The 20,967-nt window shown below is 41.1% G+C and overlaps 1 protein-coding gene across 5 annotated transcripts in view; it reads left to right on the forward strand.

Annotated features, from left to right (window-relative positions):
- The window catches only part of CYRIA (CYFIP related Rac1 interactor A), a 107,852-nt gene extending 92,939 nt beyond the window's left edge, over positions 1–14,913 (forward strand). For all 5 annotated transcript variants that reach the window (XM_034659881.1, XM_034659880.1, XM_002923068.4 and 2 more), the window contains 8 exons: positions 550–655; positions 2,651–2,787; positions 3,259–3,336; positions 3,512–3,628; positions 3,718–3,797; positions 5,832–5,958; positions 9,520–9,590; positions 11,598–14,913. In XM_034659881.1, coding sequence (XP_034515772.1) covers positions 550–655; positions 2,651–2,787; positions 3,259–3,336; positions 3,512–3,628; positions 3,718–3,797; positions 5,832–5,958; positions 9,520–9,590; positions 11,598–11,661 — 780 coding nt within the window. In that variant the 3' untranslated portion in view covers positions 11,662–14,913. The remainder of the gene's footprint in view (positions 1–549; positions 656–2,650; positions 2,788–3,258; positions 3,337–3,511; positions 3,629–3,717; positions 3,798–5,831; positions 5,959–9,519; positions 9,591–11,597) is intronic.
- Positions 14,914–20,967: the final 6,054 nt, after the last annotated feature.

Below are 20,967 nucleotides of genomic sequence, written 5' to 3' on the forward strand. Positions count from 1 at the left end.
TCTTTCTGGAAGAAAAACCCACTAACTTACTCTGTAAGCCACTGAAACCTAGACAAAACATTTCTAAGAACGTGACAGCCTCTTAAGAGGTGGTCTTTCTACTTAGGGGTCGCCATTAATTTGGATAATTCAGGTAACATCGCAAAAGGGAAGGCACATAGTACATCTTACAGAGAAAGGAAGATGTCTGTGGGATCTGCATTTCCTAACGAGCCCTGGCTCACTTCGGTAGAATCAAAATGTGATGGAGGAAGGCTGAATGGCTTCCAATTAGATCTGCAGTTTTTTGCATTTAAAATAAGAGAAGCAAGTAAGATGACACAGGATCTAATTATAGGGTCATTTGCATTAAGTTCAAGGACTAAAATCTCCATTCTAATTGAGCATCATGGAGGAGAGTCCGATGAACTGATGTCAGTTTAGGAGCACATTACAATGTACATCAGGCGTTGTATTTTCTTAAATTAAAATCCTTCCTCAATCTTAAGGCGTTTTGATGTGGAGCTTATTGTTCCTTTTTAAACAGACGATTCTATCATGTTTTTGTAGGCGATTCAGAATCCCAACGACATTCAGCTTCAAGAAAAGGCTTGGAATGCAGTGTGTCCTCTGGTCGTGAGGCTAAAGAGATTTTATGAATTTTCCATAAGGCTAGGTGAGTCTGTGTTCCTAGTTTCATCCCGCATGTGAGGCTGTGTTACGGAGTTTGCGGAAGGAGTGGGAAGAGCTAGCTCAGTGTGCTGGGGAATAGCCCACATCCATCCACAATGTGTTAGGAAAGGCCATTCGTGGACAGAAACACCTGTCATTTTCATTTCCTTAAATTCATCTGAGAGTTCCTTTCCTGCAGTTACCTGCACATTGAGCATGTCTCTACTGGCGGGTGTCCCTCTGAACTTGTTCTCAGCTAAGTCTCACTTGTAACAGTTTTGTTGTGGGCTGATCACATTTCTAAATGACAGAGAAGTTGAAACAAACAGAGAGGTTGAAACAAACCTGCTAACCCCAAAAGAACTTGATTTGCTGGAGTCATGTGATTAAATAGAGTAAAACACGGGGGAAAAACAACGTTCTCCCCTTGAGCTTTAAATACAACCTGTACGGGTACAGGATGGCTTTGCAGAAGCAAGAGTAAAGTCAAGTCTCATTAACAATAGGCTCAATGTGACTACCTGTGTGGTCTAACCACTCCCCCAAGAGTAAAGCTGTCTGAGGTTTCATTAGTTAATACAGCTAGAATGAGGAAAGGGATAGTCATGTTCACTTTTGCTGTAAACAAATGTCACATTTTAAGAGTTAAACAGAGAAATTGAAATACTTTGGGGGAATCATAGTCATAGTGTTGAGAGAACTTGCAGCTAAGACCCAAAGGGAGTGGTTGAATGAACTAAAACAGTCTTTCAAGAAAAGAGAGCTTCTGTTGACTCTTCAGTTAGCTGCTTCTGTTTCCTCCTTCTCTGTTTCTTCAAAGTGTGTATCTAGACCCAATGAACTGAAATCCTTGTGAGCCAGAATTTTTTAAAAGGTTTTATGTATTTATTTGACAGAGACAGAGAGAGAGCGCACAAGAAGGGGGAGCAGCAGGCAGAGGGAGAGGGAGAAGCAGGCTTCCTGCTAAGCAAGGAGCCCGATGTAGGGCTCGATCCCAGGACCCTGGGATCATGACCTGAGCTGAAGGCAGACAATCAACTGAGCCACCCAGGTACCCCCTTAATGAGCCAGATTTTTATTAGAAGGACAAAGATCCACCTGTCAGAGCCAGCCATGGTAGAACTGGCTACCTGAGAAGGCAGTACATCCCCATAAATGGAAAATGCAAGAGATGTCCTTGTAAAGATGCTAGAAAAGACAATTAAGGAGTGTAGATCAGGTACCAGCAAACTTGTCTGTAAAGAGCAAATAATAAATATTTTAGGATTACGGACCACCCTGTCTTTGTTGCAGCTACTCAGCTCTGCCATGGTAGCACATTGTAGCCATAGTCGTTACGTTAAGGAATGGAAATAAAGTGGGGCTATGTGTTAATAAAACTTTATTTGCAGGGGCGCCTGGGTGGCACAGCGGTTAAGCGTCTGCCTTCGGCTCAGGGCGTGATCCCGGCGTNTAGTCGTTACGTTAAGGAATGGAAATAAAGTGGGGCTATGTGTTAATAAAACTATTTGCAAAAATAGACCATGGGCCAGGTGTGGCCTGTGCGCCATCGTTTGCCAACCCCTGCTATAGAGGATTGGTTAAATGAGTCGGTATTGTTAGAAATATGTTGAAGGGAAAACTGGAGGGAATGTTTAGAGATAGACAAGAGGGAGTCATGAGACTGTTTCAAGGACTGTAATGGGGGTCGATATGGCAGTGGGTTGGCAGAAAAGTACCACACAGTCTCATGCACAGGATCCCAAACCATGTGTCTGGTTTCCAAACAGTGGTAGGAGTCGGCACTACAGAACACTGAGAGTTGAGCTGAGCTTTGAGGGACAGAGATGAGGCTGTGTGGCCCTGGGGGTCTTCCGCAGGTTGGGGGCAGCCTGCTCGGGCCTGATGGGCTCCTTCTCCTTTCGGCACATGTCACACTGTCAACAGGGCTTAAGAACTGTGCCTCTGGAAGGACCTCCGTGGGCCACCTCAGCTACATATTTATCACTTTGATTTTCAGAGAAAGCTCTTCAGAGTTTATTAGAGTCCCTGACCTGTCCACCCTACACGCCAACCCAGCACCTGGAGCGGGAGCAGGCCCTGGCGAAGGAGTTCGCGGAAATTCTTCATTTTACCCTCCGATTCGATGAGCTGAAGGTTAGACCGTACAGGCTAAGACAGTGTAACAAACTTGTCCTGAGGACTTCCTCTGTGCCGGCACCCTGCTAATGCCGTGTGGCGGGAATAGACGAGTAAGATGCAGCTCTTTCTCTGCAGGGACCTAGAATGTGGTGAGAATTTGCATTCCTTGTAGCAAACGTGATGTAGGATGGCAGTTTGTGCATGGAAATTCAAAATCTGCCAAATGTGAGAAGAGGAAACCTTTTCATAGTATCTGTCCTGATTGAGAGCAAGTATTCTTTCCCTGAAATCTAGCTGATAGGAAAAGCAGGGCCTGTATTAAAACAATGAGGCTCCAAGTGTTTATTTTTAACCAGGAGTTGCTTTGTTTGTTGTATAACAAAGAGATGTCCTGGTATATTTACCGAGTCTACTGTCTGGGCTCCTAATGCATATCCTCCCTGTGATGTGGAGAGATGACCTTCTTCCCTCTCTTCTGGATTCCAGATGAGGAACCCAGCTATCCAGAACGACTTCAGCTACTACAGAAGGACGATAAGTCGCAACCGCATCAACAACATGCATGTGAGCCCCTGGGTCTCCTGGTCTGTACACCCTTTCTCCACGCCGTCCTTTGCTGCATCAGGCAGGGCCCAGGGAAAAGACAGCCCTCATCTGTAATTCCATTTCCAGCAGACACAATTTGGGGGTTTGTGACCCTGTCTTTATCAATTGTGTCTTCTCTTCTTATTTTCATCAGCTAGACATTGAGAATGAAGTCAATAATGAGATGGCCAATCGAATGTCCCTCTTCTATGCAGAAGCCACGCCTATGCTGAAAACCCTTAGCAATGCCACCATGCACTTTGTCTCCGAAGTAAGTGAGGCCAAGTGCTGAGAGGCTTTTTTCTTAATCGCACGGAAAAGCTGCGAGCAGGGCTAACATAATTTTGTGTCTCCATTTAGAACAAAACCCTGCCAATAGAGAACACGACAGACTGCCTCAGTACGATGACAAGTGTTTGTAAAGTCATGCTGGAAACACCGTAAGTGAGATCAGAGGTGGATTCGTGGCCTAGAGGTCACCTTGGAGAGCTTGTTAATATGATGTTGATGATGATGATGATGGTATTGATGATGGTGATGATGGTATTGATGATGATGGTGATGATGATGGTGATGATGATGATGGTGATGGTGATGATGGTGATGGTGATGATGGTGATGGTGATGGTGGTGATGATGATGATGATGGTAATGGTGATGATGGTGATGGTGGTGATGGTGATGATGGTGATGGTGATGATGGTGATGGTGATGATGGTGATGATGATGATGTTGATGTTGATGATGATGGTGATGGTGATGATGATGATGATGGTGATGGTGATGATGATGATGGTGATGGTGATGATGGTATTGATGATGATGGTGATGATGATGGTATTGATGATGGTGATGATGGTATTGATGATGGTGATGGTGATGATGGTATTGATGATGATGGTGATGATGATGGTATTGATGATGGTGATGATGTTGATGATGATGATGGTGATGATGGTGATGATCATGGTGATGGTGATGGTGATGATGGTGATGGTGATGATGTTGATGATGATGGTGATGATGATGATGATATCAGTGATGATGGTGGTGGTGGTGGTAACATTTGGGTCAGCACATTAACATTTACAGGTGTATTATCTGATTTACAGGTGTATTATCTGAATTAATTTCATAAAGAACTCTGGGTGATAAATGTAATCAGCCCCATTACACAGTTGAAGAAACTAAGGTCCAAACTGGTTAACTTACTTCCCAAAGGTCGTGTAGCTTGTTAGATGGCAGAATCAGGACTCAAACCAAAGACATTCTATAAGATGGGGAAGGGCCAAATGGAGGGCTGGCTTAAATGACTGGGTGTTATTACTAGTATTATAAGTATATTGGAGAAGGGATTTGGCAGAAGATTTAGATCCAAGAGCAGAAGGGGTAAGACTGTTGCAAGAATGATAATAGAAACTTCTGTCCTTCTTCCCTTCCCTTCCCTTCCCTTCCCTTCCCTTCCCTTCCCTTCCCTTCCCACTCTACCTCTCTCTCTGTCTCCCTCTCTCAGCAGTTTCTTTGTGCTTAAACTAGTTGCTGGATTTTAGAAGTGGCAGAGGTGGTTAATGGCGAGGCAGAATGGTAATGAGGAAGTCCACACCCACAAGCCAGGGTTCCAGTTATCTCTTTAACTACTTCTGTGCCTGTAGACAGGTGGTATGGCTCGCCTGGGCCTTGGTTTCCTTCTCTGATGAAGTTCCCTTAATGTCATCTATGCGGCAGAGAGCTTGGGAGGGCCAGAGACCTCAAAAGTGCCATGTGAAATGTGATGCTCTGTTCAAACGTAAGATGGTGTTAATTTTAAATATTTCACTTATACCAAAGTTAAGATTTATTCCAAGACAGAAATAGTAATCATCTTCATTGTGGGCCCAATTCATAATGAAATAGATGTTAAGAAAGCCTCTAGAATTATCTTGAATTATCTGAATCATCAGGGACCCTGTCAAGGTAAGCGAACAAAATTCAAACTCCACAAATACTCCCAGCCCCAGTGAATGGCACATAATTTCTTTTACGTATCTTTGCCAATCCAATTCCATCTGCAGCCTGTGTCTTAACAAAGGAAGTTACTCTGACTGGAGACGTGATAGCCACTCTGTAGAAATGAGCCTGATTCTTTTTCTCCATAATGAAGCCATTATTCTCTATAATCTTGGACAGCCAGAGGGACCCGCTATAAAATATTCAAGATTGATGGGTGGGGGGAGTGAGGTCCGTGATGAGTCGGCCCATGGAAGGGCAGAAGAGAAGAGAATTGACTGCCCTCTAATTTACCTTATTTTCACACTGAATTGCTGGTTGGATAGATTCAAGGAGAATTATCATCACGGGCTTCTTTAGGAGCGTATTAACCTGGTTGTTGCAGGTCCGGGATTGTTCTCAAGAGATGATTGGAGGAGTCTAAAGTAGCCAGAGTGAGCGTGCCCCGGCACGGAAGTCACACGGCCGCCGTCCCTTCTGTCTTCCAGGGAGTACAGGAGTAGGTTCACGAGCGAAGACACGCTGCTGTTCTGCATGAGGGTGATGGTGGGGGTCATCATCCTCTATGACCACGTCCACCCCGTGGGAGCTTTCTGCAAGACATCCAAGATCGATGTAAGAGTGATGAACTCTGCTTTCATGCAAGAGTGCTCATGAATGGTGCCAGACAGACCTTGCTTTTCTCCCTCTCTCTCTCTCTCTCTCTCCCCTCCATCTACCACTTGGAGGTGGGGATCTCTCCAAGATGCAAGCCCCCTCATGGCAGCTATCCCCACATCAAGGAGTCCAACTTTTTCATGTGCTTACAGCAAAACAGCCAATCAAAAATCGTAGCAGGAGCTCAGACACATTAATCGTCTCAGCTTGCAGAGAAGCTGAGCGGATGTGAATAGTTACTTAGTTGCAAACGGCCCCTTCAGGGTACCCAATGTGCCATATGAATATATAGATATTAGTATGTTATATGTGTCTTAAAGTAAGCGGCATTGGGAGATACTGGATTACAAGACACCGTGGTCATATTTCAAACAACATCCCAACTTCCTCTCCTACCACCCCCCACCAGTGGCTCTACCCGATGGTCATGCCTTTTCTTGTCATTGGGATATGCTCGAGCCCCATTCCCTGCCCAGAGGACCCTTCCTTCTTTCTGATGGGTGGATTCCTTTAAGCCACTCCACAAATGTCACCTCATTCAGGAACACCTCTCCCGTACCCTGCATGGTCAGGACCGCCCTTCTCCTTTGGCCCCCAGAGCATTTATCATTTTGGATTTTTGGATTCCCTAATAGACGCCAAGTTTGTTTGTAAGGGCAGAGACCACGATCTGTATACCCAACATCTGCTCTACGCCTGACACCGTACCTGACAGAGCATGGCGCTCAGCAGATACTCCATCGCGTTTTTGCAGAATGAATGCAAATAACTGGAAAACACTTGGTTTCGATGTACAAGCGACTTGTGTTGATTGTAGCATAAAACACATCTCCTCTTAACCCTCACCTGCAGCATCGCTCCAGTATTGTATCCCATGCGTTAATATAAAGCCTTTTAAGAGCAGAATAGGCCCCTTTGGGATTAACTCATTCTGACTGCACTCAGTTTGGGGGCACACTCGGTTCTCGCTTATCTGCACAGAGCAGCATCTCTGATCCTTTAGTACCGTGCAGACAGAAAGTCTTCATGCCCAGAGGGACCATGAGCCTAGAGAACGTAAGGAAATTTACCAATTAAAATGGAACTTAGATTACTTATTTTGAAGGTCTGGCTTCCTAGCACAGCTAGTCATGGCTCTTCATAGAGTCTTTATTATTATTTTTTTATTTTTAATAGTATTTTGTTATTTTCTGCTTACCAAGAAAAAAGTATTAAATATAAAAGAATTAGGAAAACATAAGAAATCAAAACACAGAAAATTATATGTACCTTTCTGTAGCAGCTTCACCATAGGCGACGACCATCGTCAATATGGCAGCATATCTACCTCCCTTCATACGGATGTTTGTGTATATGTGTGTGTGTGTGTGTGCTTCACAGACCATTATTAATTCTAAAATAGCAATTATCTTTTATTTGCATCACCGTATATTATGGAATTTTTTTCATACCAATGAGCATTTTTACTATATTCTTTATGAGGCTTTAACATTTTTATACTATGGATCAAATATAAATAATTCTATTAATGACCCGATGAACATCATTTGAACGTGGATTGAGTTTATTACTTGGTACCCATAGGATATTTCTCATTGACCAGAGCGACTTGTTAACTTGTCACAGAGTCAGCAATTAAAAATACACTGGGTCATTTACTTAGTCTTTCTGTTGAGGTCGTAATCATTACATAACGTTAAATCTAACCATCCATAGTCTTTATGAAATCTATTTGTTCCTCGGTCTCACTAGGAGAAGCTTGTTCATACTGAAGTGTGCATGTTTCTGTAAGAAAGTTTCAGGCTTAGCAAATATAATACGTATTCAAGATGGGCTCCTGCAGATACCAGTCTGCTTCTAAGCCAGCAGTTACAGGCAGCCCGTTTATACAACCTTCGAGTATCATCAACTGTGAAAAAACAAATATTTATTTGTGAAGCCCTGAGATGTGTGTCATTCATTATATGCACTTACAAAGGACACCCCCTAGAAACCCAGATGAGGGAGAAGCTTATTCTACTTTGAGAAGAGACAGAGGGTGATGTGGGAAGTGGATCTTGGAGAAGGGCTAGAATTTTCCCAGGTGGACAGAGTGGAGGAGGAGGGCTCCTGGAGCAGTGAATCATCAGAGCCAAGTCACTGAGGCCCAGAAGGGCTGGGTCATTACAGAAGAGATGCTATTCTTGGGTGCCAGAAAGCCAGGCTCTTGTGTTCCCGAGAGAATATGGGCACTTATCAGAGAACCCTGGGGTCTCTCTTACCACTAGACCATGAGCTCCATTGGGAAAAGGACCAAATCTCTACATCTCTGGGCTAGAGCCCATTCTTGGAAGTGAGTAGGCTCAGGATGGCACACCCCTAGCGTGTTTGTAGCTTCTGCCTATCCTGCACCCATGACAGACACCTCTGATGGACCGTGACATTCTTTCTTGATGAGCCTTTGTGTGACCCGCAAATGACTCTCAACCTTGTGCTTCTGGCTACCTCCATCAATCTACCAGGGTCTTATCGGGCCATAAGATAAAGCTTCCTACATACCAGAAGTATACCCACAGAAAATGTTTGAAAGAGACCATTATAAAAGAGGCCCTTGGTCTACCCAAATTCAATACAAAGGATGAACATCCGAGTTTAAAATGAGCAATCATATTTTCTTTTTGTGGGAAGATACTTCCTTTGTCAAAAAAAAAAAAATCTAGGATATGCATAATATAATGTGATCAATGTAAAATTTAGTTTTCATACACTTCCCAAATTATGAATAAATTATATTCCAAGGGCACAAAAAACCAAGAAACTTGCCTAGGTTCAGGCAGTTACTAAATAAGCAAGGATGGAGGAAACCCAAGCCATCTGCCCCCACGTGGCTCAAGAATATATGGTTCGTATTCTCAACCTCTGTCCTTCACCAGTCCCCTCCTAGTGAGGGAGCCAAAATTACCCAGGCACTAAAATCTCCAAGAGCCTCTGATAAATGCCAGCATGCTGTTGGGAGTGCAAAGAGGTGGTGGTTACTTCTACCTGATGAGGGTAATGAGATGCCCAGAGGCTTCCTGGTTTTGGTGATCTTTAGCTGTGTCCTAAAAAAAAAAAGAAAAGAAAAGAAAGAAAAAAGTGTTAAGGGTTTGCCAAACAGCTAAAGGAGGAATAGCATCCTGGAAAGAGGAATGGCATAAAATCATTGGGTTTGTAATTCATGCAGTCTGTGTCCACCGAGCAGCTGTGCTTGACTCTTGAGCGCAAGACAAGATCACAGTCTCAAGTCTTTGTCCGCAAATGGCAGATACATGAAATGTGCAATGGCAGGAGAATATGAAAAGTGATACACAACTTCTAGAAGCGCCCCAAGGAGCAACTCACTAACGTGAGGGAGTAGGAACGTCTCTTGGTCATTTCTGTATTTGATTTCTCTGGGCAGAAATAACACGATCTGATTAGGGACCGATGATAGTATGAACGGATACTATCATGGACACAGTTGCTAGGCTATTAATAAAATGTTGTGCTTTCTCCTCCCAGATGAAAGGCTGCATAAAGGTTTTGAAGGAACAGGCCCCGGACAGTGTGGAGGGGCTGCTGAATGCCCTCAGGTAAGCCTCAGCCCTGCAACCCTTCAGAGAGACTTCAAATTTAGCTGCTGTTAGGGACCAGGCCCCAGAGCACCAGGCTTAACCCCGTGCCTGTCTTCACACATTTAATCTTGCCAACAGCCAGTTGAAGTCAGCACAGCACCATTTTTATCAGATGGAAGAAACTGAGATGTAGGGACATTAACTAACTTGCCCAGAGTCACACAGCAGACGACAGAGCTAGAGCCTAGCCCTAGGCCTGTGCGACCCCCACAGGCCGTGAGCCTGACTCCAGGCTGTGCCGCCTTGTGGTTAGCGAAGACTCGTCAGAAGAAGAACCTTCCCGAGGCTCACTTTCCCCTTCACCTGGCTCTACGTGAGAACTGTGGGTGGCTTTTGAAAACCCTGATGCTCAGGCTCCAACAGGACCGAATGAATGAGTCTCCAGGGGGCGGGGTGGGGACCCAGGCATCCACTCTGGGTTCTCAAACTCCCTGGGTGACCCGCTCTGCCCTGTCTGGATGCCCAAGTGTTTGGCAGCTGTGGCTCACTTCGGCTTCTCACTGCTGACAGCTGATGCCCAGGCAGCCTCTCCCAGGGATACACGTGCTTCATACACTCCAGAGAAGGGGTTCTTATTTTTCAGCCGTGACACACCTATAGAAATTTGTTGAATCATACTACCGCGTAAATCATTCCAATGCCGGATTGCAATCTGGAAGGTTTATGGTCCTCGCTGCCTTATTCATCTTTGATTTTTCCGAGTCCCACTTACTGTTGTGCATGCAGTAAGTGTTCAATAAGTAGAAGTGGAATGGATCCATAATCTTCTACCTGTGTTCAACACTCGTGTCTATACTCCACTCCCGCGTCCGTTGTCTCATTTAATTATCACAACTCCGAGAGGGAAGGTGATCTATTATCCCCATTTAATAAATGAAGAAACAGCCACATATTTAATGAATAAGACTGAAGTTGATGCTGTTTTGTGTAGGTCATCGTTCTTCAGAACAGATGTAGCATTAACAGAGGAGCCTTCCAGGTTCCCTGCGCGACCCAAGCTTTTCTCCATTGGGGCCCATTTCACAGCAGGCTGGCTTCCCATACATAGTAAGACTCTAGTGCCTGAATTTTTTTTTTTTTTTAACTTTGCAGCTTCATTCAATCAAGCAAGGCTTCATGAAGAGCAGGGCACAGGGCTGAGTGTTGGCATCTGTGGTTTCTTGTAGGTACTGTGATGAATGGCTTTTGAGGCAGACAGACTTGGGTCCAAATCAGAAGCCACAGATCGCTCACATATCACACATTGGCAGATTTTTGCGGCAGATTTTTTCACCTCTCTGATTCTCAGTTTTCTCACCTGTGAAATGGAGTCAGGAACCTCTTCCCCAAAGAGTTAGTGTGGGTGGAATGAAAACTTACACGAAATGCGTAGGACTTGGCAAGGCTTGATGACATGTTAGTTCCCCTTTCCTTCCTTTCCATACACCATTCCTGTGCCAGGTTAACCTGAGGATGCAGACTTCACTACTCTTTTTTCTTTTTTCGGTTTGTTTACCTGCATTTGTGCCCCCTTGTGGTGGCAATGAACATACGCATTCCCAGGAAAGTAGAAAACCAACCACGCTGAAGTTTCCGGAATGTTGCGGCGGTGCAGATCCACATTTTGAAATGAGTAACTCAGGAGGGGGAGCCTAAGTGGTTGAGATGCTTCACTCCTTCACACCAAGTCTCCCTCCCCAGAAAGCGAGATGGCTTCTATCCCCTCCGTGTATTTATTTGACTAGATAAAAGGTCTCCTTGTTGAATAACCACAATACAAAATTCCTTTAGGAAAAAGAATCAAATCTTAAATCCATCTGAGAATACACTGGGTGTCGAAGTATAGTCATTTGTGTAAGAACGAGCCCAAGTTTGATTTCTAAACAGCCATTGTGTCTCTCGAGGCAAAGACGGGCTGAGAGTCATCGTGAAGCTTTGGCAGAGCACCGTTCACACGCTGACCCCCCTTGCTTTCTCTCCATCCAGGTTCACTACCAAGCACTTGAATGATGAATCAACTTCCAAACAGATTCGAGCAATGCTTCAGTAGAGTTCTGCTCGAAGAAGAGGATCTATGTACTGACCTCAGATGTATATGTTTACATAATTTAATACAGATTGATGTTAATACTTGTGTATCTACATAACCGTTTCCTTCTTGTCACTGAAATATATGGACTTTAATTTGTATCTTGACTGACTCGACCCAGCAGAGCATAAATTGACTTGAGAGCCTTACCTTTGCTGTCTAAAACAAAACCCTTTTCTCCAAAGCCAAAATTTGGAGATGGGGATCTTTACTACTGGAGTCCTTTAACTACACCTGTAACAATCTGAAATTCCCAATAGTTTGTGGTAGTGTTTTAATTCTAGATGTGTAATCTCTCTGGGAAGTTTACTTTTAGAAACACGAAGTATTTGATTTCCTGTGTCGGCTTGGCCACAAGAAACACAGCCGTTATCCTTGACAGAGGGAGAGAGGAATCCAAGAAAAGAAAACTGCATGTGAAGACACAAACTCAAGTGTCTGGAATTCAGCACGCCCCCCTCTCTTGCCTCAGACTGCAAACCACATGGGCAGCTTTTTTGTTTGCACGTATTTTATTTATCAACATATTTCCCTTCTCTCTGGATTTATATTCTTCTAACGTTCCCTTTTGATTCTGCAAGAGCAAAATCACCTATGCTTGAATCCATTTGTAAGAAAGAAGTGAGAATAGATAGACGTGCTGTCATAGCTGAACTGTGAAGGTGGTTGTCTTGGAACTGGGGGACAGGCTGGGAGGAAGGACACACAGGCAACAGGACAGTCATCTCTCTGCATCAACCCTCTGGCTTTGGGTAATTTTACTGACATTCCAGGTGTCAGTGGGGTTCTGGATGCACAGCCCCCCTCCTAAAATGGGCCCTGCCCTTTGTGGGCTGATCATGTGGTGACAGAAGTCTAGGGTATTTCACTGATTTCCAGAAAACTGGGGAATTCGGAGGGGGGAACCCTACATTTTCCAGTTCCCTAATATTTAAAAGGTAGCTCCTCCCTGACTGCACCACTGGCTTGTTGCAGTGTGTAAAACTTTGGTCTGAGTTCCTGGACTCAGTCCTAGCCGTGTGGATCCACTGCGTGATCTTTGGAAATTCACTTAAGCTCTCTGTGTCTCACTTTCTTCATCTATAAAATGGGCAATTAGAGCAGATGATCTCCAAGAGGCCTACGAGGCAACAAGCCAACACACTGGCTGACTCTTACGTGCTTCCTTAGGAAATAAGAGTCCAGGAAACATCACTCCACCTTGCCTTGATGACTGAAGATAGGACAAGACCTAGAGTCATTTTGTCTGCCGATCAGAGCTTATAATGGAACCTTGGAAATCTATTCCAACCTCCAGTGGAGAAATGAGTCGAGGGTGAAGTCAAACAGGGTCAACCCCATGTAGGACTTGAGCCCACGATCCCTCACTACTGATTCTTTCCCTCTTCACCATGTGGCCTATGCATACATACTATGGGATGAGAGTAGACACTTTTAAGTCAATCTTCAGTCTGGTTTATATTATTACTTGCCTATTTCTGATAGAAGGAAAGAGTTGCCCAGTGATTGATGATCCCTGAAATTGGGCCTGGGTACATCAGGGTTTCATTCACCGTATCCCAAGGAACGAGCTGTCAGACACAATTGATTTCCAGACTTTAGTATCCAGCTGGCATTCTCTCAAGTCCTCCAAAAAAGGGGAAACATACTTTTGTTTTATTTTTAACAACAACAGCAACAAAAAATTCAGTCAAGTGGCGGAACAGATTCTCTGGTTTATATCTAAATGTCAGTCAACAGAGAAAAAAGACCCTTTTCCTTAGAACTTTTCAAGCTGAATCAGTACAGTTCCTTGGATGGGGGGGGGAGGGTCTCTCAACAGGACAGAAATGCACTTAGATGGCCTTCATGACCTTTTGAAACATAGGGATTTTAACACCTTGGAGGAAGCCAGGAAATGAGGTAACAATGGGTGAACAAACTCACTGACTATTCAGCTTAAGAAATGCTCTATTTGGCAGCCGCATGTTATCTTTGGGCAGCAACTGTCAAGACAGGAATTATAGAGGCGCTCAGTTTTTATCATCGAGTCCATTTGTTCCCTTTATCAGGTGAGGAGCTTAGGTCTTGGAGAGAGGAAAGGACTTGCAGAGAAAATAATTGAGCACGTTTATAATTTTTAATTAGACTTTATCAAATGGGACCAAACATATAGGAGGGACTGCTGGCCTGCCCCAATTTAGCCAGGCCACCTTGTTTCAAAGCTAAGATTCACCTGTACATGGATTTTTAAAAGCCCAGGGCCAGAACTGTTGCCTCTGATGATCCGGAGGACAAGTTAATTGAATGTCTGTGATCACTAACAGGTAATGGATCTTGGGTCCACTCCTGAGCTACAGTGGGAGACAAATTCTTTTAACAGGCTGTCCTCTAGGTATCAGGAGTCCATGAACAATCATGTTTTTTTTCTGTGTGTGCTGCATGCACATGTGTTTAAGCCCCATGGGTGGTTTAGGGGAAAGTGCTAGCCACAGTATCCATGTCGATGTTAACTCTATTTCTTATTTGATGTTTCATAGTTTTCAAATAAACAGCGTTTTTCATTACTCAGATATTTATTTGGGGGCAGACAACAGGTGAAAATTACATTTCTCAGATGCACTCCTCCTTTGGCATCATGACTTTGTTCTCAGAAGTTTTTCATGCATCAATAAGATCTGCTAATGGAAAGCAAGTGGCAATGAGTGTTTTGAATTGTGATAGCCCATTAGGGCTGGAGTATTTATTAACAACCAGAAAGAAGCTCTTGATAGTAATCTCTTAATTGTTAGTTAATCTCATGCTTCATCATTTGCCACTAGTCATCATCATTATATCAAGACATTAATGGTAAACTGAGGTTTTTGATACATCATCACTTGTAAGTAAAAAAATAATAATCATGCGTCCTCAAAAGAAAAATGAAGCCTCCCCAATCTTGGAATCCAATTGTGCAAGTAGAATTCAGAGAATTCTCATTCAATCTTGTATCCAAACAGCTACAAATTTTTCTAGATATTAATAATAAATAGTGGAATTTTATCTTGAAGACATTTTGGAACCTAACTTCCCCATTATATCTATAAAGGCTGTTGCATACACAGAGCTGTTTTAAAATTGTCAGATGCTGTTTGCTGAAGTCATTGTAATTTTTTTTTTGCCTGCTTTGCCTCTTTTTGTACAGAAGATTTGAGTGTGAAATGAAAATTAAAGTTTGGTACATATATTTAAAAATATACCTCTATTTTATATGATGTTCAACGTTGAGTGGGTGATGAGCACATGATCATAGGTATTTGCTAAACATCGATATTTGCTAGACACCTACTCTGGGGACCAGCAAATCACTCCATCTGCCTTTCACCTCTCTTTATATACAACATAAAATACACAAAATGTTCTGCTCTTGGTACCAGCTACATTTTATTCATTTCAGCAAAGATCTTTCTATACCTTTTAAAAAGGTATAGAATAATAAGAGGCATGATTGATATCTAGAGATACACAAGACCTACTTGTCCAAGGATGCTAAGGAACCCCGATAAATACCCATGCATTCCATCTTTTTAGAGTAGTAGCCCTTTATGGATTCAGCAAAGTTGGTCACTAACTTATTCCATATACGTACATTCTTCTGGCAACTTAAGCTCTAAAGCAATCTTCTAAAAATTGACTAGAAACTGTTTTAGGACATCCCCGCACCTTTTAAGCTTTTCACCTGAGACCTAATTGTGTGTGCTATCAATGGATCAGAGTCCCCAAAAGAGACCTTCCATGATGCCCTATACAAAAAAACAAAGGTACAATAATTAGGACTATTTGGGACTCAAAGGGAAATGAGTAAAAATCGGGAATTTTCTGTAAATTGATACATTGACAAATTATAAATGGACACAAGCTGGAAGGACAGAGAAAAAGGGCCAAGAAAGAAAGAGAAAGACCCTAATTAAAGGAGTGTTGAAAGTCAAGAGACATGAAAAAAAAAAATGAGTGTATGTGTGATTATCAAGAGGGATATAGCTAGTGAGGAATACATAACCTAGCAGCCAAAAAGTTGGTTGCTAATCAGGGCTGTCTTGGAAGGATGGAGATGAGGAGTTTAGCTGGCCACATTCATGAAACCTGGTGAATAGTGAGTATATGCAATCTGTATTCACATTGACTTTAAATTCTGGGGTATCATTGAGAGGATGGAATTTCTAGGCAGGCATTTGCTGCTTGAAAGGTCTGTACTATATTTAGTCATCACAACTTAAGTGATTAAGTAATACTAAATAATATGTATGTCTACTATTTATACAATTTACTTATACTATTCATAGTCATTAAGTACATTATTTCATCCAATGCCAAAATCCTGGTCTCTAAGAAGGAAACAAAGAAAGAAACAAAACCTTGCTGATCGCACCCCACACACCTTTTATACAGTAATAAAGAGAGGTGTTGACTGTTCTGTCTCTTCAGCTCCAAGTCAGACTACAAAGAAGGGAGTTTTTCTGCCCTGGTCATATCAAGTTACAAGTTCTATAAAATTATCATTTGAAATTGTGGTAAGAGGATTTTAGATAAATCCCAGAATTTTGTATAGAGTTATTTAGGATGAGAGATCTTGTACACTCATTTTAAGAAAGTCTTTTCCCTATGAAATCTTCCAGTTTTTCTCATAAATTGCATATTTTTAGATTCTTCTCTCTGCCTGCACTTACTGTCCATTTTTAAGTTGTCTTTGTTTGCCCAGTGACAGGCTTTGTTTCTAGTCAAGAGCTATATTAGACATTCTTACTCTACCTAAGAGGTCAAGTCTTCAATGGCGTGACTTGAGGACCAGTGGTTTTAAAAGGCTCCTTCCACATTGAAAAAGCCCATCTCCAGAAAATATCAAAAGAACTTGAAGGAAATTGTAAAATTATTTTCTTCCAAATGTCAATAATATATGATTTTTCTTCCTTTTGTATAGGAGAAATAATGCAAACCCTGCAGGGAGGGATATAAATGTGGTAGTGTTATATGTGAATGTGGGTGGGGAGGGTAAAGGGAACTCTAGGCTGAACCAGGTGAGTATTTACTACCTTGGTGTGCCATAGGTGTTTCCGCTCCTATGATAGTGTCATTAATGCACCCCCTCTTCATCCTTGCCTATCTGAACTTTACCTAGACATCAAGGCCTGGGTCATACTCTACCTCTTCCAGAAGCTTTCCTTAACCACCCCAATTCCTGCTAATCTTCTCTGTTTTTTGGTCTCTAATGCATTGAATTTATTTGATACTAAATATAGGACACTCAACAGAACTTTATATGTTTGTTTCTTACACTAGATGTTTAGTTCCTAAGGGAAGAGAATATGTCCCTTACAGGGTCAAGCTCAGTGTAAGCTGGCAGCCAATAGAAGCTGCCTGCAAAGGGGAAACTTCAGGATTCTGACACCTGAATATGCCAAAATGAAACCCAGAGAATTAATTTCTATAGCTCACAACTATCGACAGTAACAAAGTATCAGCTCCCTTGTCTGGTCAACTTTATTCCTAGAGGAAATATTTACCTACCTGCCAGAATATTTTTAACCTCTGTGGACCCAGTTTGCAGCTTGCAGCTGATTATGCTAGGAGTCCAGCTGAGAAATCAGGCTGTTGTCTTGATCAAAAGTCAGAGTCAGTTAGTCCTGGCAAGGGCAGGCATGCTATCTGATGAAGTCTAGCTTGGTCTGGGACAAGGCTGCTATTCCATCAGAGAACTGAGCTTGAGGCAAAGGCAAAAGGGCAACAAAAGCAGAGGGTTTTCAATAACTAGACAAATCAATTCAGCACCTTGGATAGCAATCTAGGCATATTGTCCTAACATTCCATAGTCATTTATCTTAATCTGTAAGTCCTATTACTTGGTTCCACTTTGTCTCTAAAACTCTGATTATCAAAGACAATATGTTCATTAGAAAAGTTAAGTGGCTAGGTAGCTGGAAAAGCATTTTTCTTTGTCCTGAGAGTTCTGAATATCACATAAGATGGGCAGAAAATAGTTTCGGAAAGGCGCAGTTATCATCTTGGGTTTTCATATTCATAATTTTAGATTCAAGCCAAACGCATAGGAACGACTCTTCTTTCTTCTTTGCCCTAACTCCTTCAGCTGATCATTTAGTCCTAACAAATATTCTTTGTAAAGAGGTCTCAAAATCAACTTCTCCCAGTTCATTTTGCTTTATTTCCTCTATGCTTCACCATCTTTTCCTTAGAAGATCATCCAGCTCTTACTCTCCCTCCTGCCCATTCTTTATATAGCCAACACTCATTTTCCTGTGACATATATCTGACCATGTCTGTGTCATAGGATTGCCTTTAGCAAGTTTCCTGAAATATATTCCCAGACATGTTAATTGATGTTTCATAAAAAATTTTTTAAAAAAGTTTTTTCAGTTTTCAAGTACTTGTGAAACAATGTTAACACAATATTTTTTTTTTACTTTTTTTTTTTTTACTACTAGATTTTTTTATTGATTGTAAATCTCCATGGGAAGGTAGACCATATTCTGCATGGGAATCAGCTTGTTGATTTCTAAACACACACACACACAGTAGCTTGTTGGAATTTTATTAAGATTTCTTTGAATCTACATATCAATTTGAGAAGAATGGACATCTTAACAATATTGAGTCACTGGTCTGTGAATATAATAAGTTTCCCCCATTTGTTTAGGACAGCTTTGATTTCATAAGATGTTTTACATAAACTATCTGTGAGTAAAGATAGCTTTATTTTTTCTTTCTTGATATGAATCCCTTTTATTTCTTCTCCTTGCCCTATGACACCAATTAACTTCTGGCACAATGTTGAACAAAATTGGCAAGAATGGACATTCCTACCTAGTTCCTGATCTTAAGAGGAAGCATCCAGTCTTTCATCATTATGAGTGTTGTTAGTTGTAGGCTATATGTAGATGTTCTTTATCAGATTGAGAATCTTTTATTTTGTTGAGAACTTATATCAAGCATATATGTTGGACAAAAACACTAATCTGAAGGGATATGTGCACCCTATGCTTATAGAAGCATTATTTATAATAGCCAAATTGTGGAAGCAGCTCATGTCCATTGACTGATAAATAAATGAAGAAGATTTGGTGTATATACATACAATGGAATATTATTCAGCCATAAAAAATGATTAAATCTTGCCATTTTCAATGATGTGGATGGAGCTAGAAAATATAATGCTATGCGAAATAAGTCAGTCAGAGAGAGATAAACACCATATGATTTCAGTCTAATGTGCAATTTTAGAAACAAAACAAGCCAAGGGGAAGAGAGAGAAACCAAGAAACAGACTCTTAACTATACAGAACAAACTGGTTGTCACCAGAGAGGAGGTGGGTGGGGGATGAGTGAAATAGATGGGGCTTAAGGAGTGCACCTGTAGATGAGCCCTGGGCGATGGGTGGAATTGTTGAATCACTATATTGTACACCAGAAACTGATACAACACTGTATGTTAACTATACTGGAATTTAAATCAATCAATCAATCACACAATGAAAGCACTAGATTCTCAAAAATTTGGCAACTACCACATACAACATATGGTAAATTTAGTTGACATGCAGAGAATCAGGGAACATTTATCAGTACAATAGAGACACATCCATAAATATCAGAGATGATAAAATTAGCAGAAAAAACTTTTAAAAACCTATTATTAATATGTATAAGGAGTTAAAAAAGAATACATATTGGATTTTGGCAAATGCTTTCTCTGAATCTATTAAGATAATCACAGCTCTTTCTTCTTTGTAGTCTATTAATATGGAATTATATTTTTGAATGCTTTTGAATGCTAAACCAACTTTGCATTGCTGAGGTAAACTCTACTTAGGATTTTTTTTGTCCTTTTTACACATTTTTGTATTTGACTTTTTAAAATTTGTTGAGAATTTTTGCACCTATGTTCGTGAGGGGTATTAGCTTTTAGTTTACTTTTCTTGTAATGATTTCACCTGTCTTTAGTATCAGAATAATTCTGGCCTCGTAGAATGTATCAGGAAAGTCTTCCCTCCTTTTAAATTTTTGGAAGAATTTGGACATAATTCACCCTTCATTAAATTCCTTGACCTACCTCATTCTTTCCCCAATCTTCTTGTGTTAGCTTAAAGATCACTTTTTTTTTGAAGCCCCATCTCCAATCCTTAGATTTTTGCATCTTCCCTAGGTATATTGTTGCCATAACGCACTATATTTCCTCTTTCATAACACATATTATACTTACAATTGCTTTACTACCATTAATTTTTTGGCTAGCTATAAGCTTCATGAAGTCAAAGTCCTTCTCCATCTTGCTCACCATTCTATCACAATTGCCTAGTAATACATAGCCCGTAGTAGACTTAGACAACTTCCTTGTTAAGTAAATTAATTTTTTAACCAAATGCCCATTTAACTAACTAATAAGAAGATTATTTTTTTTCCTGTGAGATAAAATGTTGTCAAGAATAATATTGACAAATTTCTTAATATTGTACCATCCTTAAACCTTTGGATGAATTCTATATAGTCATACTGTATACTTTTTTATAATGTAGTATCATATATAGCTGGCTTCTCAAATATATTTTATTGAGTATTGTTCTCAATATTAATAGTGATATTAGTCTGTTGTGTGTGTATGTGTACAAATGCGCAGGTTATAGAATTTATGCTAGCTTCTTTAAAAGAATCAGGTTTACTTATTTTTTCTATCAACTCTAGAATTAAAAAACATGTAAAGACTTATGTGCTGTTTGAATTCCTAAAACAAATTACTAAAGAGACTATTTCTTCTAATATTTATAGAAATCTTTCTGATTTCTTCCATATATGGGAGCCTTGTTCATGTACATTTACATTTCTTTTGATTTTAATAGTTTATATTTTCACAGAAAGTGATATATTTTATCCATATTTAAAAGTATTTAACAAAAACTTTTATAAATTATTCATTGTTTCACTATTTTCTCTTTATCTGAAGTTACATACACTTCCTTGGAACTAATATTTTTGAGTTTGTGTTTCTTCCTTTTTTACCTTGATTAGACAAACACATGATTATTGGTCTGTGTGTGTGTGTGTGTGTGCATGTGTGAGTGTGTGTGTGTGTGCTGTAAGAACTAGCTGCTGGGTAGCAGTGCATGGCTTCAAAGAGGGAGGTGAGCTCAAATTCAGATGGCAGCCTGGGTTTCCATTCAGGTCCATTACTTAACTAAACATGTATTCTTGGACAACTTTGTGCCTCAGCTTTACCATCTGTGAAATGATGCTAATTATTAT

The sequence above is a fragment of the Ailuropoda melanoleuca genome, chromosome 4 (assembly GCF_002007445.2).
Source record: "Ailuropoda melanoleuca isolate Jingjing chromosome 4, ASM200744v2, whole genome shotgun sequence".
Taxonomy (NCBI): Eukaryota; Metazoa; Chordata; class Mammalia; order Carnivora; family Ursidae; genus Ailuropoda; species Ailuropoda melanoleuca.